The sequence below is a fragment of the Staurois parvus genome, unplaced genomic scaffold, assembly GCF_062004578.1.
Source record: "Staurois parvus isolate SC_StPar_1 unplaced genomic scaffold, SC_StPar_1.0 ptg000015l, whole genome shotgun sequence".
Taxonomy (NCBI): Eukaryota; Metazoa; Chordata; class Amphibia; order Anura; family Ranidae; genus Staurois; species Staurois parvus.
This window is the reverse complement of record NW_028317811.1, coordinates 7,540,525-7,558,396: the sequence shown is the minus strand read 5'-3', so window position 1 is coordinate 7,558,396 and position 17,872 is coordinate 7,540,525. Positions and strand designations below refer to the sequence as shown.

Here is a 17,872-nt window from a genome sequence, read left to right as displayed (position 1 = left end):
GGGGTGCCATTTATAATCAATGGCACCCATGCATGTCTAGCAGGGGCAGCATATTCCCATGCTGTGTGTACCAAATGGCCAAATTGATTAACTGGTTTTAATTTTTTTTTTTTAAATACAGATACAGTCATGGCCAAAAATATTGGCACCCTGCATTTCTGTCAGATAATGCACGACTTTGCCCAGAAAAGTGTTGAAATGACAAATGTTTAGGCATTGTCATGTTCATTTCTTTTGTTTGTATTGGTATGACACAAAAAAGTGGGCAAACCAAAAGCCAAATCTGACACATTCCACCCAAAACTCCAAAAATGGACAGGACAAAATTAGTGGCACCCTCAATTTAATATTTGGTAGCACACCCCTTGGAAAAAATAACTGAAATCAATCGCTTCCTGTAACCATCAACTATTTTTCTACTGAAATTTTGGACCACTCTTCTTTTACCATCTGCTCCAGGTCTCTCAGATTGGAAGGGTTTCTTTTCTCAACTGCTGTTTTGAGATCTCTCCACAGGTGCTCTATGGGATTGAGATCTGGATTAATTGCTGGCCAGTTCAGTACTCTCCATCACTTTATCTTAAGCCATTTCTTGGTGCTTTTTGACGTGTGCTTTGGGTCATTATCCTGCTGTAAGACCCATGACCTCTGACGGAGACCCAATTCTGACTCTGGGCCCTACATTGTACACCAGAATTCTTTAGTAGTCTTCAAATTTCAGAATGCCATGCATACAGTCAAGACATCCAGTGCCTGAAGCAGCAAAGCGCAAAGCTAGCTTAAAACATCAGTAAACCTCCACCATGTTTGGTTGTAGGACTTTATTCTTTTCTTTAAAGGCCTCATTGCTTTTTCTGAAAACAGTAGAATGATGGGTGTTGCAAACGTGCGCATCAGAGCTGGACGCGGTTCAACCATTTTGTTAGGCATCTCCATTTTCTCCCCTCATCTTTCCACCCCTCCTTCTCACTGAGAGGAGACCTGTGGCCAGTGTGTGTGTACTGTGTATGGGTCTCTGGCAGGGCAAGGCATCCCTAGTTTGGTGCCGAGTGGTCTGTGAAAGTGTAGCCTCTCATCTAGGCCATGATAAGGCCAGAGTTCCCAAGAGAACTGGAGCCTCACTGACCAACGTGCCTGTGTAGTTTCACACCTCGTAAAACAGATAACGAGCCTTCCCAGAAGTTGAAAGAAATGCTGGCATGATGAGCCTAACCCAGTGGAGGTGACAGAATCAGATAAACTCTGTTAAACTCCATTTTGCCACTATGTCTCATATCTTGGAATATGAGAGACTTACCTAAAAACCAGACATCCAGTCAGATTGGCTAGCAGCAGGCGAACAGTTTGATGGGTAATTTGAATTATCTCGGACCATCAGGGGAGCTGAAACATAGAACTCGTGAACCGTGCAACATATAATTTCATAATTCCTATCTAGATAATCCTCAAACTTGTCTGCATAATAATATACCCGTGGGTAAATTGTTGCATGTGCAACTGGGAAGTTATAGACCAGAATATGAATTATGAAATATGTTGGTTCCAATTTTGGGTTCCGCCTGCCGATCCCTCCCTAAACAGAGTATTGGTCAGTTACTCAGAACCACCCCCTGCTTGGAAACTTTAAAGCAGGCTGTCAAGCGTAAGAGAAGTAGAGTTGAAGAATTCTCCCATTTTTCCATCGTAACATAGAGAGATCAAAGCACCCTCCTGCTCTGACTTGGATCTGCTAACCCAGGACTTTGGCAAGTACTTTAACCCTTTCACCTCTCTCTGATATCTCTTTACTGTGCTATGGTTCTCTGTATATTTATATATATATATTAGTTCAATCTTCTCTGCAAATATTTTATTGCACCTGTTTGACCTTTTTAGTAATAAATCTCTCTTTCTGAAAGTGTTGAACTGTTTCTATAGTTCTTAATTGCAATTTACGAATCCCTGCCTTTGAAGAGACGCTACTGTTTGTTTAAACCTTTGTATAACCGACCTGCGGACCATTTTATACAGACGATTATTTCAATCATTATAGTGTTATAACTGATAACGCAAGTTTCCCCTTTCTCTGTACAAAAAGGAGGTGGTGGCAGTGTGGAGGGTTAGTTGCTTAATTAACCCGACCCAGTAACAATTGCTCAGGCTGTCGGTACATCGATCTGTATCCATTAGCTGGAAAATCGTTGTGCAGGGTACAGCTGGGCGTGGGATTGTTACGGACGTCACATCGTGGTTTTAGATTGGCTAGTCCTTCGGTCACAAGTTTGGTGAGAAGGTCTGGGGTCTGACGCCGCGATCGTGACAATGGGCTTTACGAAAAAACTGTAATTTCGTTTCATCTGTCCACAGCACATTCTCCCAAAAGGATTTTAGCTTCCTCAGGTAAGTTTCAGCAAACTCCAGTCTGGTTTTTTATTGTTTCTGTGCCAGCAGTGGGGTCCTCCTGGATCTCCTATTATAGTGTCCCTTTTCATTCAGATGGCAAGGTATAGTGCAAGCTGACACAGTTGTACCCTGTGCCTAAAGGTCAGCTTGAGTTTGTCTGGAAGTTGATTGATTCTTTATCTACCATTCAAACAATCCTATTTTGCAATCTTTGATCAAGTTTTCTCTTTCGTCCACATCAAGGGAGATAAGCTACAGTGACATGGACTGTAAACTTCTTGGCAATGTTGTACACAGTGGACACAGGAACATTACGTTCTCTGCAGATGGCCTTGTAACCTTGAGATTGTCCATGCTTTTCCACAATTTTTGTTTTCAAATCCTCAGACAATTGTTTCTTCTCCATGCTCCATGTGGCACACAGAGACACACAACAGAAAGGTTGAGTACATTTTTCACCATTTTAACTGGTTGCCGGTGTGATTTCTATATTGTCAGCACCTGTTAATTGATACAGGTAAGTTTTATTACAAATTACAGCAGCATAACAAACTTGAAATGGGATTATTTCTTACAATTTTGAGACGTGCCAATAGTTTTGTCCAGTCCATTTTTGAGGCTTTGCATGAATGTGTTAGATTTGGCTTTTTGTTTCTCCTATTTTTTTGCGTCATACCAATACAAACAAAAGAAATAAACATTTGTAATTGCAACAGTTTTCTGGATGAAGTGGTGCATTATTTTACAGGAATGCAGGGGTGCCAATATTTTTGGCCATGACTGTAGATGGTTTGATTAGACAAAGTTTAGGAAGATGAAAACTTTACATTTTCATAAGTTGGTTATTTAAATATAAACAAAATTGAAAACTATAGAGTTGATTAACTAAAGGCAAATAGACTGTTCACTTTGCAAGTGAATTTTCCCTTAGCCAAGTAAATGAGGAGAAGCCTCACCGACTTCCATGATCCAATCATGCCCAGATAAAATGCTGTTTTATTTTCCTTGCATTAGATTGGATATTCTTTGCAAAGTGGATTTTCACCACAGTTACGGTCAAGTCACAGTGAAGGTAACTAGCCTATTTGCTATAGCCCTACTGAGAAAACATGCCTAAAATAATTTTGCATATTAGGAGTATGAAATGTATTAACAAGTAAACCAGTGCAGAGTACAAAACAGCAAACTTGCCCTGGGAATTCGGAACGTCTTTTTGGATTAAAGCGGAACTACACTGCATCTGAGCACCACAAACCAAAAACACTAATTCATTTCTAGCATTTAAAGCAAACGCATCCATCCAACCATGTCTCCATGTTTTATTTTGCTGAGAAATCATTTTGAAAAACACCCCCTAACATTTCTGGCTGTAGCCATCTTGAGTAAGGGCAGATGATCCACGCAGCATGTACGCCCTGGAATCCATCTGCCCTTAGCTCAGGAATGCATGCAGGAGGTTGTGCTTAGCTGAGAAAACCCCTCCTCCCCTCCTGAAGACTCCTGGGATGTATGACATAATTTGCCTGGACCTGAAAACAAGAAATTAACTAAATAGGAAAGTATTTCATTTTTACTTGTTTTAAACATTTTTTCAATCTATTTACTAAGGCCAGCAGCATAAGGATTAAAAGTGAATGTTGATTGAGAGAGTGAAGTTCCGCTTTAAGGCGTTAACAGAAGCTAACCTTACAGAAAAGCAATATTATCAGGGGGCATTGTTACCAGAGGATGATGTTATCAGACACCATGCTGCCAGATTAGGGGAGCATGTTACAGGAGGATTCACATTACTAGAGATCCATTGTTAACAGAGCTGCCATGGTGGCAGAGAGATGATGTTCAAGGGGTGGGGGGCAGGTTGCTAGAAATGCCACAACAAAAGAACCAAAAAGCCAAAGAGTTTAGTAAGTTAAGGGTCAATTAACTTTTGATGCTCCTATTGTACAGCAGTGATACCCTTGTAGTGATGTCTTCAGTCTCTGGGCTATGTATTGATTTATAGTCAAGTAAATATATAATAGCTGTTTCACTATTGCTAGCTGCTAGCAGTGAGAATTACTAAAGAAATAAGCTCATAGTAAATGTATCTCAACTTGTAACTTGCTACTTGTTCAAAGCCATGATATTTGATTATTTAGTTTCTGTAATTTATCATTTTATGCCTGCTGTGTTTCCTCTGGCTTGTTGATTTATTACATTTATTTGTACAATTAATCACCGGTTCGAATCCCAACCATGACACTACCTGCCTGGAGTTTGTATGTTCTCCCTGTGCCTGCGTGGGTTTCCACTGGGTACTCTAATTTCCTCCCACACTCCAAGGACATGATGGTAGGTTAATTGGCTCCTGTCTAAAGTGGCCCTAATATGTGTGAATGTGAGTGAGGGACCTTAGATTGTAAACTCCTTGAGGGTTAGGGACTGATGTGAATGTACAATATATATACGTAAAGCGCTGCGTAATTTGATGGCGCTATATAAGTATCTGTAATAAATAAATATTCATAATATCCACTCAAATGCCAGACAGCCCCAAAGTGTGTCTGCACTAGCAGTGCTGCTGAACATGAATAATGAATAAGGCTACATTCACATGGGGGACGATAACTTGCTGCATTCAGAGGTCTCTGGACCCATAAACACTCTTTGCTAGTGACGCATACAAACTGGCCAATTAGCTGCAGTCATATTGTGTGCAGCCAGACCTCCGCAGAAATCCTGACCCTGGACCTGGACGCACACTGACCATGTCCAAGATCAGCCGGAGGTTCTACAGCGGCATATCTGTACCTTTTGTAAATCTGTCTCTGATACACAATGAAAAATGTGTGTGTTTTGTATTGCAGGCATCGCCATGTACTGGAAAAGCAATTTGACATTGATTATCTCATGAAGGTACACAAAGCAAAGTTGTTTTTAATTTTTTTTGTGTATTACAGCTTACATAGCATGAAGATATTTACCTGAATCTAAGCGCCTACCTAGCATATCCTCTCAGTGAATTCTTTACAGATCCTCGGAGTGAATTTTTTCCGCAGTATGCCATGCTGTGCTATACTGCGGATCAACTGATATTAAAGTGCCTGTCATTTAAATCCTTTGCAGCAACACTGCTAGTCATGTCTAGTGTCCTACTAGCACAGCTACAATATATATAAGATCCCAGTCTTCACTAGAGAGCATTAAGGAAACACCATCTGTACAAAATAATCATATGCTGTATATGAAGTAGCCATTGTAGTTGATCTTTCAGCATATAGAGGCTTAATCAATAGGTAGCACAAACAATTAGAAAGAATTTAATGGCTCAGACATGAATACTGTACAATATCAAGTCTGCAAAACCTGACAGAGGTTCTTAATTCTTTCTACTCTATCCCATTCAGAACACAATAGCACAGTGGAGGAGATCAGCGCACTCACATTTCTTGTATTAGTACAGCGATCTGTCAGGTTTTTTTTGTTCATCCTGCTGGGTTGAATGGAAAAAAAAAAAAAACACAAGAAACTTAAAAAAATTCTGTCCCTACAACAGGCATCTCCATTGGAAGATTTCCCATCAACTTCTATTAAGCTGACAACTGTCAAATGGTGACATCCTTTCTTAGCTATGGTAGCAGGTCAGAATGTGAAAATAAATCGCTCCACTAGGGACACAGATAGTAATTCTAACATTGCACCAATCAACCCAAAATTAGAAAGAAAAAAATCCTCTGACTCATAATCTGAAGTTATTCATAGAAATGCATTTGTACCACATGCTTAAAGTGTCTGTAAACCTCAAACATGAAATATGAACAAAGCATATCCTTCTATAGTGTGTACTCCTCTGCTATCGGCATGAGTCACTTCTGACAAGTTTTCCTGACACCAAAAGAAAAAAGGTGACAGGGGAGGGAGCTCCAGCACACAGACTGTGATTGACAGCCTCAGCTCTGTTCTTGTGAGCTGTGTGGAGGGGGGGGGTGTTTCTTCCCTCCAATCAACTCTCAGAGCTCTCCTCACTGAGCTCTGCAGTGTGTAATTTCAGCTCTTTGCCTACTTTTTTCTGAACTCTCAGACAAGCCTTATAAATCCTGGTCTTCAAATGGATGTAGAGAACAGAAGACTACAGATAAACAGGTACAACCTATGTAGGAAGATTTTTTTCATCTCTGTGTATCATCTGAGGCCAGTCATGTAAGGGGTTAACAACCACTTTAAGGTAACCACTTATTGTGTTGGTGATCATCTTGAAGATCTGGTAATGTCTGACAATGCTGATCGTCACGTTGTTTCCCTATTTTCTGTGTTCTATCTGCAGGCTAAGTCTATTAGAGAGTTTGACACAAGATTTACCTCAGTGATGTTTGGTTATCCGACAAATGATCACTATTACAAGGATGCTAGTCCTTGTCACAGGGTGAAATCAATTGAGATACCAGTATTGTGTCTGAATGCTGTGGATGATGTCTTTTCTCCTGGTCATGGTGAGGATATATGGAAAACATATGTAAATAATGCATACTGTATGAACAGCAATAGGATAACACAACATACCTTTAAAAATGAGTGATTTATGGAGCTCAAAATGTGCTGGAAGAGAGAGAACCACTACTAGAATCTGATTCGTGATTGGTAGCATGAAACATAGCCTTAAAGCCCCAATTATGCATTATGGTTTCCCGCAGTACCACACACCTCTATATGGAAACCGATCTGCACATTTCATTCATGTCTGTCCCATACATTCTGTATTAGTGTTCCTTTTTTTGAGCTATAACAATGAAAGGGCATTTTAAACTGGAACTGCAGGAAGATAACTTTTTCTGACTTGTGCTAGGTTCAGATTGCTGATGTGTAGGGTAAAAATCATACTTTAATTCATGCTAAAAAATTTATCCAGCACTATACTTTTGGTGTTGTGAGTATGAAGGCTGTGGCCCCTTATACAGTGAAAGGATCCTGTTATTTATCCTCTTTTCCTTTCCCATTGTCCATTAGCAAAATGCCTTTTATTCGGTTCACAGAATGTAAACTATTCTGTGAATAGATGTGGGAAGATCCTGCTGTTTACATGCCCCTCCTTTCCATGTCTCCCTTCACAGAACATCTTGTATTCTGTGAACATTATACAAGGAGTTTTGTGAGTAGACAAGGGAAGAGCAAAGGGAGGGCAAATGACTGGATCCCTTCACTGTATGAAAGCTGCATCTCTCATAACTCAAGTGTGCAGAGCCAGAAGTACAGCACTGGCTGTAATTTTCTGTATAAATGAAACTATAATTTTACCTTAGAGCTGATTCACACATGTGCGGTGCGGATTGAAGCTCATGTTTCACAGCTAATTGATACAATAGTTGTATAGTGGTTCATGTCAGGTTTACATTAGGTTCAGGACAGGATTAGCTCAGGATCTTATCCTGTTTACACATATGCAGTTTAGAAACGGTTCCCATAGAAGTCAACAGCCTGTAATCCGCACCTGAACCTGAAGGCACTGTTTAGAAATCGGACATGACTATTTTTCAAACCGCAATGAATCTGCACCACCAGTGTACCGGACATACATTATGTTGCCAGAAGTATTGAGACGCCTGCCTTTACACGCAGATGAACTTTAATGGCATCCCAGTCTTAGTCCGTAGGGTTCAATATTGAGCTGGCCCACCCTTTGCAGCTATAAGAGCTTCAACTTTTCTGGGAAGGCTGTCCACAAGGTTTAGGAGTGTGTCTATGGGAATGTTTGACCATTCTTACAGAAGCGCATTTGTGAGGTCAGGCACTGATATGGGATGAGAAGACTTGGCTCACAATCTCCACTCTAACTCATCCCAAAGGTGTTCTATCGGGTTGAGGTCAGGACTCTGTGCAGACCAGTCAAGTTCCTCCACCCCAAACTCGCTCATCCATGTCTTTAGGGACCTTGCTTTGTGCAGTGGTGTACAGTCATGTTGGAACAGGAAGGGGCCATCCCCAAACTGTGGCCACAAAGTTGGGAGCATGAAATTGTCCAAAATGTCTCCGTATGCTGGCACCTTAAGAGTTCCCTTCACTGGAACTAAGTGGTCAAGCCCAACCCCTGGAAAGCAACCCCACACCATAATTCCCCTCCACCAAACTTTACACTTGGCACAATGCAGTCAGGCAAGTACCGTTCTCCTGGTAACCGCCAAACCCAGACACATCCATTGGATTGCCAGACAGAGAAGCGTGATTTGTCACTCAAGAGAAACAAAAAACAAGATATACCTGTGCTCAAATCCCAATAGTTGGTACATGCATTTATCTATCAGGTGCTAAAGGGGTGTAACCACATAATAACACTAGAAATTCTGAAGGCCCTCTGCACACTGCTATATACCCTTTTCAGCAGACTTTCCAATAAATAATAAGGATATTTAGTTCACACATATTGCAATACATGTTTAAGCTGGCCAACTAAGTCAAAGTAATCCCTCTATGGCCAGTCACTCCAGAGAACACGTCTCCAGTGCTCTAGAGTCCAGTGGCAGCGTACTTTACACCAAAGCATCCGATGTTTTGCATTGCACTTAGTGATGTAAGGCTTGGATGCAGCTGCTCGGCCATGGAAACCCATTCCATGAAATTCTCTACGCACTGTTGTTAAAATCTGTAGGCCACATGAAGTTTGGAGGTCTTTAGCTATTGACTCTGCAGACAGTCGTCGACTTCTGTGCATTGTGTGCTTCAACATGCTTTGACCCCGCTCTGTCATTTTACGTGGCCTACCACTTTGTGGCTGAGTTGCTGTTGTTCCCAGTTTCTTCCACTTTCTTATAATACCACTAACAGTTGACTGTGGAATATTTAGTAGCAAGGAAATTTCACGGATGGACTTATTGCACAGGTGGCAACCTATCACGGTACCACACTTGAATTCACTGAGCTCCTGAGAGTGACCCATTCTTTCACAAATGTTTGTAGAAGCAGTCTGCATGCCTAGGTGCTTGATTTTATACACCTGTGGCCATGGAGGTGATTGGAACACCTGAATCCACTGATTTGGAGGGCTGTCCAAATACTTTTGGGAATATAGTGTATGTGAACAGGAACCATAGGAAGCAATGCTTTTTCACATCATGCGGATTGGATGTGGTTCAAACCGCATCCAATCCGCATATACAGTTGTGTTCAAAATAATAGCAGTCAGACATCACTAACCTGATCAATCACTGTTTTTGGTAGAAATTATATTTCTACATGGCAAATAATTTACTAGCAGGCGTAGTAGATTAATAGAAATCCAACAGACCCAACAGTCCTGACATGCATGCTGCTGATTCTGTGTAATTGAATCACTAATTGAAAGGGGCATGTTCAAAATATTAGCAGTGTGGAGTTCTATTAGTGAGGTCATTCATTCTTTGAAAAACAGGTGGCAATTATTGCCTTTATTTAAGGAAGGAAGGCAGCAAATGTTATACATGCTGGTTGCATTTCTCTCTGAAATTCTGAGGAAAATGGGTCGTTCCAGACATTGTTCAGAAGAACAGCGTACCTTGATTAAAAAGTTGATTGGAGAGGGGAAAACATATAAAGAAGTGCAGAAAATGATAGGCTGCTCACTCTAAAATGATCGCAAATGCTTTAAAATGGCAACCAAAACCCGAAAGACATGGAAGAAAGCGAAAAACTACCATTCGAATGGATAGAAGAATAGCCAAAATGGCAAGGACTCAGCCAACAATCAGCTCCAGGAAGATCAAAGAAGGTCTAAAGTTACCTGTGAGTACTGTTACAATTAGAAGACGCCTATGTGAAGCCAAGCTATCTGCAAGAAGCCCCCGCAAAGTCCCACTGTTGAAAAAAAGACGTGCTGAAGAGGTTACAATTTGCCAAAGAGCACATTGACTGGCCTAAAGAGAAATGGTGCAACATTCTGTGGACTGATGAAAGTAAGATTGTTCTTTTTGAGTCTAGTGGCCGGAGACAGTTTGTCAGACGACCCCCAAACACTGAATTCAAGCCACAGTACACTGTGAAGACAGTGAAACATGGTTGCGCAAGCATCATGATATGGGGATGTTTCTCATACTACTGTGTTGGGCCTATTTATTGCATACCAGGGATCATGGATCAGTTTTAATACATCAGAATACTTGAAGAGGTCATGCTGCCTTATGCTGAAGAGGAAATGCCCTTAAAATGGGTGTTCCAACAAGACAACGACCCCAAACACACCAGTAAACGTGCAACATCTTGGTTCCAGACCAACAAGATTGATGTTATGGAGTGGCCAGCCCAATAACCGGATCTTAATCCAATAGAAAACTTGTGGGGTGACATCAAAAATGCAGTTTCTGAGGCAAAACCAAGAAACTGTGGAATGTAGTCCAATCATCCTGGGCTGGAATACCTGTTCACAGGTGCCAGAAGTTGGTTGACTCCATGCAACACAGATGTACAGCAGTTCTCAGAAACAGTGCTTATACAGCTAAATATTAATTCAGTGATTCAAAGGAAAGCAAAATCTTCAAACATTTTTCAGTTTATATAGTGAATGTTTGAGTTTGTAAAGAAGAATACAAGCACTGCTATTTTTGAACAGTCTAATATTCACTTTTCTTCAACTTGTTTAGAGGAACAACACAAATTTGATATATTTTTCTTCATGTTTTGATTTGGAATAGAATGTGTAGTGTTCCCAATGCATTTGGGTGTATGGAAATAAAAGCTATTAGAAGGATTTTGAGCTTTATTCACTTTTTTCAGCACACTGCTATTATTTTGAACACAACTGTATGTGAAGGAGCACTTACACAGCAGCAATCCAGACCTAGGGTAAACATCATTAGAGGTAACTTGTCTGTACACAGCACATGTAAGAAAATGTTTTTTGGGAAAAGTAAAAACTAAAGAAAAAATGCTTGTAAAACATGTTTTAATATACTGTACAATACACTGAACCTATACTATAATACATACAGCGGTTAACAGTCTTTTTGTACAAACAAAAATAGAGTTGAAATACCTTTCCTGGAGAAAATAATGCTGCACATTCCCTCTACTGCTTCCTATAGAACCTAAAATGCAGTTTATATACTGGCAAAAGATACAGATGCAGTTTACAGATGAAACTCGAAAATATAGAATATCGTGCAAAAGTTCATTTATTTCAGTAATGCAACTGTAGAAACTTCACACTGGACTTCAAGCATCTTGCAGTGTGTGCCTCTCCATTCTTCCTCCATACTCTGGGTCCTTGGTTTCCAAATGAGGTGCAAAAGTTGCTCTCATCAGAAAAGAGGACTTTGGACCACTGAGCAACAGACCAGGTCTGTTTTTCTTTAGCCCAGGTAAGACGCTTCTGACGTTGTTTGTTGTTCAGGAGCGGCTTGACAAGAGGAATACGACATTTGAAGCCCATGTCCAGGATCCATCTGTGTGTGGTGGCTCTTGATGCACTGACTCCAGCCTCAGTCCACTCCTTGTGAAAGTCCCCAACACTTTTTGAATGGCCTTTTCCTGACAATCCTCTCCAGGCTGCAGTCATGCCTGCTGCTTGTGCATCTTTTTCTTCCACACCTTTCCCTTCCACATAACTTTCTATTAATGTGCTTTGATACAGCACTTTGGGAACATCCAACTTCTTTTGCAATTACCTTTTGAGGTTTTCCCTCCTTATGGAGGGTGTCAATGATGGTTTTCTGCACAACTGTAAGGTCAGCAGTCTTTCCCATGATTGTGATTCCTACTGAACTAGACTGAGAGACCATTTAAAGGCTCAGGAACCCTTTGCAGGTGTTATGGCTTAATTAGCTGATTAGAGTGGGACACTTTGAGCTGAGAATATTGCTCCTTTTCACAATATTCTAATTTTCTGAGATTGTGGATTTGAGGTTTTCATGAGCTGTAAGCCATAATCATTACAATTATGACAAATCACGGCTTGAACTATCTTGCTTTGCATGTAATGAGTCTATCTCATATATTAGTTTCACCTTTTAAGATGCATTACTGAAATAAATGAACTTTTGCAGGATATTCTAATTTTTCGAGTTTCACCTGTATATACTAGAACATAAACATATGACATGCGCATCTGAAATGGCATGCTGTAACCATGAAAGTTATTATGCTTAAAGGAAACCTATCATGAACAAAGCATGAAGGTTGCCTTTGCTGACATATTCATTTAGAAATGCTGACTGCCATGCTGACTTTTGAAATTTGAAAGTGTAAAACATGCAGAAAAGGCTTTACTTTCACTTACTGGATTTGCATACTTTCCTGACTCTTGTTTAAGGCATGCCTGTTCATTACCATACAATATATAGTCAAAAGCATATGGCACCCCTTCAAATTGCTGAGTTTAGGTGTTTTTTGCAAAGGGTACTCTTAATGCTACAGCATAGACATTTATGTTAACAACATCACTGCCTTCACAAATGGTTTTTTGGCTGAAAGGGCACATCAAAATCTTGTGGAAAACCTTTCCAGAAGCATGAAGGCTGTGAAAGCTGCAAAAGGGAGGCGGGAGGACTTATATTAATGCCCTTGCATTTGGAATAGAATGTTCAACAAGCTCATTTAGATGTGATGGCCAGTTGACCACATACTTTGGGCGACATAGTGTAAGTGAAAGTAAAGCTAGCTATGCATGGCTAGATTTCTCTCATTTAGTCCACTGACTGAATGAGAAAAAAAAATCAATAGATTCCTTCATCTACACTGAATAGCATGGATGGAGGAATCTGCACTGACAGTTATTAAATTCAATCAGTCGCAGCATCACTGTTTGGCCACCAATTTTCCACTTGGCTAAGTTGATTTTTCAGTCAAGTTTTGTCTGACTCAGTGATGCGATAGGGCCACCCACAGCTCAAATTTTGGCCAGTTCAACAGGAATCGGACGTACTTCGAGCTGTGTATGGCCAAATATTGTTTGACTATCACATAAGAAACAGCACATAACACTATATACTTACCTAGTAATAATGTATTACATTTTTTCTTCACTTTAGCAATACCAGTGGAAAGTGCCAAACAAAATCCAAACGTTGCTCTGGTACTTACTGCCTATGGAGGCCACATTGGATTCCTGGAAGGCATTTGGCCAAGACAGCAAACTTACATGGATCGTATTTTCAAGCAGTTTGTCCAAGCAATTTTTGAGCATGGCAATGAAATTTCAAGCATGTAGCTTCTTGAGATGATGCTGTTTTTGTTGTCTACTACTTGTTCTTATACAGTGGCAGGCTCTAATAAAGTCATTACAGCGTATGCACAAGTTAACCCTCTAGATGCTAATGACTTATGAAACTATACCTCTAAAGAAGTACAAGGGTTAAGAGCCAAATATAACAAGCAGGCAAGCCAGCAAAACAGGATTGAATTCTCTCGTATTCAAAACTAGCAAATATTTAAATATATATAAATATATATATATATAGCAGTTATATATACACATTTTGTAGCAAAAATTTGCATACAGGAATGTTAGCATTTTGTATTTAAATTTTTAAGTGTTACCAAGAATGACCTTAAGTATATTTAAGCTCTGCATATACTGAATTGCACTTAACCAGAACCATAATGTACACAAATACACATTCCTCAGGGTTTTCATAGAGACCAGTTTCTCTGCCTAGAGTTGCAAGCATTACCGTAATACAGTTTGACGGATTAGCAGATCCTGATTTGTGTTAACATAATGCATGCTCATGAAGGCATTGTACAAAGCAAATGTAAAACAGCATATATGAATAGATAATGTAACCTGCACAAAGGTATACTACAGAATGAAGGAAAGCATGGATTGTAGCAGTATTAGACTGACTCTATTAACTTATTGCATATAGCCTGGAAGACATGCAATGTATAACTTATTTTATGTTCTAAGCCATGTTCTTTTTTGCATATTTATTTTATAACTGGCTGATTTCAAATGCATTTTGAAGTGTATATTTTTTAGTTTATCTTCTTCAAATAAACAGTGTAATTTTAATCTGCCTGCTGCTGTGTCCAGAGTGATGTTATTCTATAAGCATGATAGTCAATATTAGGGTAAAAAATTTCTAAACAGAACAAAAAAAGGAACACAGGAACTTTATAGTACATTTACAATGAGTTCTGTGCACCTGCCTTCAGGTAATTAGACACTGGCAAAAAAGAAGACTGCAGGTATATTATTATTATTATACAGTATTTATAAAGCGCCAATAGTTCGCTCAGCGCTGTACATTACAAAGGGGGACAGAACATGTGACAGAACAATACCAGTACAATTCAAAACATGAGGGGATCGAGGGCACTGCTCTTTCGAGCTTACAATCTATGAGGGAGGGGATGGTGGCACAGGAGGAGATAGCTGTGGGGGATGGAGTGGTAGGAAGAGTGGAGGAGGTCGGCAAGTTAGCAGGGGGTGGGGTAGGCTTCCCTGAAGAGATGGGTTTTCAGGGTGCGCCTAAAGGAGAGGAGAGTAGGTGATAATCTGATGGGTTGGGGCAGGGAGTTCCAGAGGATGGGTGACACCCTGGAGAAGTCCTGGAGGCAGGCATGGGAGGAGGAGACCAGGGAACTAGAGAGAAGGAGGTCTTGTGAGGAGCGGAGTGTGCGTGCTGGGCGGTACTTGGATATTAGGACAGTGATGTAGTTCGGGGCAGTATGGTGGACAGCTTTGTACGTCAGCGTTAGGATTTTGAATTTGATCCATTGCGCAATCGGAAGCCAGTGGAGGGATTGGCAGAGGGGGGTGGCGGAGACAGAAAAGGTGAATGAGTCTGGCAGCCATATTCATGATCGACTGAAGCGGGGATAGCCAGCGGCGAGGCAGGCCAGTGAGGAGGGAGTTGCAGTAGTCAAGTCGTGATATGATGAGGGAGTGGATGAGCTGTTTAGTGGTTTCTGGGGTTAGGAACGTGCGTATTTTGGCGATGTTGCGGAGGTGGAGTCTGCACGAGTTTGTTAAAGATTGGACTTGGGGTTGAAAAGATAGGTTGGAGTCCAGAATTACACCAAGTACTCTGGCCTGCAGGGCGGGTTTGATGGTAGCGTTGTTGGATGTGACGGAGAAGTCAATGGGGGGTGGTGTCCGGGCTGGGGGGAAGACAAGAAACTCGGTTTTGGAGAGGTTCAATTTAAGGAAGTGGAACGACATCCAGTCTGATATGTCGCTCAGTAGGTGTGTGATTCGGGCTGAGACCAGGGGGGTGAGGTGGGGGGTTGAGAGATAGATTTGTGTGTCGTCGGCATAGAGGTGGTAGTTGAAGCCGTGAGAGTGTATGAGTTGGCCAAGGGAGGAGGTATAGATGGAGAAGAGAAGGGGCCCGAGGACAGAGCCTTGAGGGACCCCAACAGAGAGGGGGAGTGAGGGGGAGGTGGTAGCATTATAGGTAACGCTGAAAGAGCGTTGTGACAGGTAGGATGAGAGCCAGGAGAGAGCAGAATCTCTGAGGCCGAGGGAGTGTAGTTTTTTGAGGAGGAGGGGGTGGTCGACTGTGTCGAAGGCCGCAGAGAGGTCAAGGAGTAGGAGCACTGAATAGTGGCCATTAGCTTTGGCGGTTAGCAGGTCATTGGAGAGTTTGAGTAAGGCAGTTTCGGTGGAGTGTAGGGAACGGAAGCCAGACTGTAGGGGATCGAGGAGGTTGTTGTCGTTGAGGTGAGAGCATAGGCGGGTGTAGACTAGGCGCTTGAGGAGTTTAGATGTAAATGGGAGCAGGGAGATGGGTCTGAGGTTGTTCGGGTCATTGGGGTCCAGGGAGGGCTTTTTAAGTATGGGGGTGATGTGTGCATGTTTCAGAGGGGAGGGGAAAGTGCCGGAGGAGAGGGAGAGATTGAAGATGTGGGTGAGGGAGCGTAGGATGGAGGGGGAAGGAGGTCGTAGGAGTTGTGAGGGGATAGGGTCGAGGGGGCAGGTGGTGAAGCGGGCATCAGAGAGGATCTTGGAGACTTCCTCGATGGTAGTAAGGTCAAAGGTGCGGAGTGTTGGGGGAGCTTCAGTATGAGGAATGTAGGGTGGGGTGGAAGAGGAGGTCAGAGCAGTGGTGGGGCCGTGGGAGAGGGGTGATGAGGGGGTAGCTGAGTGAGGGTGAAGGGGGTTGGAGAGAGTTTGAGCAGCGACGAAGTCCCTGCAGGTTATGTCGAGGGGGAGGGGGGATAAGGGGGTAGCTGTGTGAGAGGGGACGGGTTAAGAGGGTGTGTGAGTTGCGGCAATGTCCTTGCGAATGGTGTCAATCTTGTTTTTGAAGTGATTGGCAATCTCAAGGGCAGTGAGTGAGGTGCTGGGTGGAGGTGGGGGTGGAGAGAGTAGAGGGTTGAAGGCGGAGAAGAGTCGGCGAGGATTGGAGGAGAGGGCCTTGATGAGGGTCAAGAAGTAGGCCTGTTTGGCAGCATGGAGGGAGGAGGTGTAGGTGTGGAAGGCAGATTTGTAGCGGGTGAAGGCTTGTTGGGATTTGGTTTTGCGCCATAGTCGCTCCAGGGCACGACTGTGTCGTTTGAGGGTTTTGGTGTGATCAGTCTGCCAGGGCTGGAGCGGTCGGGGTCTGATACTGCGTGTGGTTAAAGGTGCTAGTGAGTCAAGGGCTGTTGAGAGCGCGTTGTTGTAGGCAGTCATAGCCAAGTCAGGGCAGGACAGGGGGAGGATGCTGTCATGGAGTTGATCAGCTGCAGAGTGGAGGGAGGCAGGGTTAAGGTTGCGGAGGTTACGGCTGGTAGTAGTGTGACATTTGGAGGGGTAGGCGTTGGAGGACGAGGAGATAGAGAAGGTGATCAGGTTGTGGTCAGAGAGAGGGAAGAGGGTGTTAGTGAGGTTGTGGGGAGCGCAGCGGTTGGAGAAGACGAGATCAAGGATATTACCGTCGGAGTGGGTGGTGGATTGTATGCACTGTGCAAGTGTAAAGGAGGAGGTTAAGTGGAGGAGACGGGCTGTGTCCAGGTTGTCGAGGTTGACAGGGATGTTGAAATCCCCAAGGATGATGGTGGGTAGCTCGGAGGAGAGGAAGAAGGGTAGCCAGGAGGAGAAGTCATCCAGGAAGCAGGGTATGGATCCAGGAGGCCGGTATATCACAGCAATCTTCAGGGGGGTTGGGGAGAATAGTCGGACGCAGTGGGCCTCGAAGGAGGAGAAGGATAGGGAGGGGGGGTTTGGGAGGACTCGGAAGGTGCTCTGCGGTGACAGGAGCAGACCAACCCCACCACCTTTACGACCGTTAGGTCTGGGTGAGTGGGTCCAGGTGAGACCTCCGTAGGAGAGTGCAGCAGGGGAGGTAGAGTCAGTGGGCTGGATCCAGGTTTCCGTGATCGCTAGGAGGTTGAGGGAGCGGGAAACAAAGAGGTCGTGGATGGCGGTAATCCCAATAGACAATCCCTCCTACTCTCAGCTAGCCTCTGTTTTTTTTTGCTAATGTCCTTAGGTGATGGATCTCTTCTCTCCACTAAGAGAAGTTCACCTCTTTCACATGAAGGTTTTTTTCTCGCTGATGATCCTTCTGTCAAGCCCTCTGGCTGCACTTTAGCCACTGTGACTCCCTCTGCATCTCGGTTGACT

General features: G+C 42.7%; 1 protein-coding gene across 2 annotated transcripts in view; it reads left to right on the top strand.

Moving 5' to 3' along the window:
* ABHD3 (abhydrolase domain containing 3, phospholipase) overlaps nt 1-14,336 on the top strand; it is a 98,560-nt gene extending 84,224 nt beyond the window's left edge. For both annotated transcript variants that reach the window (XM_089678365.1, XM_089678359.1), the window contains 3 exons: nt 5,229-5,277; nt 6,686-6,851; nt 13,350-14,336. In XM_089678365.1, the coding sequence (XP_089534491.1) occupies nt 5,229-5,277; nt 6,686-6,851; nt 13,350-13,528 (394 nt within the window). In that variant the 3' untranslated portion in view covers nt 13,529-14,336. The remainder of the gene's footprint in view (nt 1-5,228; nt 5,278-6,685; nt 6,852-13,349) is intronic.
* Nucleotides 14,337-17,872: the final 3,536 nt, after the last annotated feature.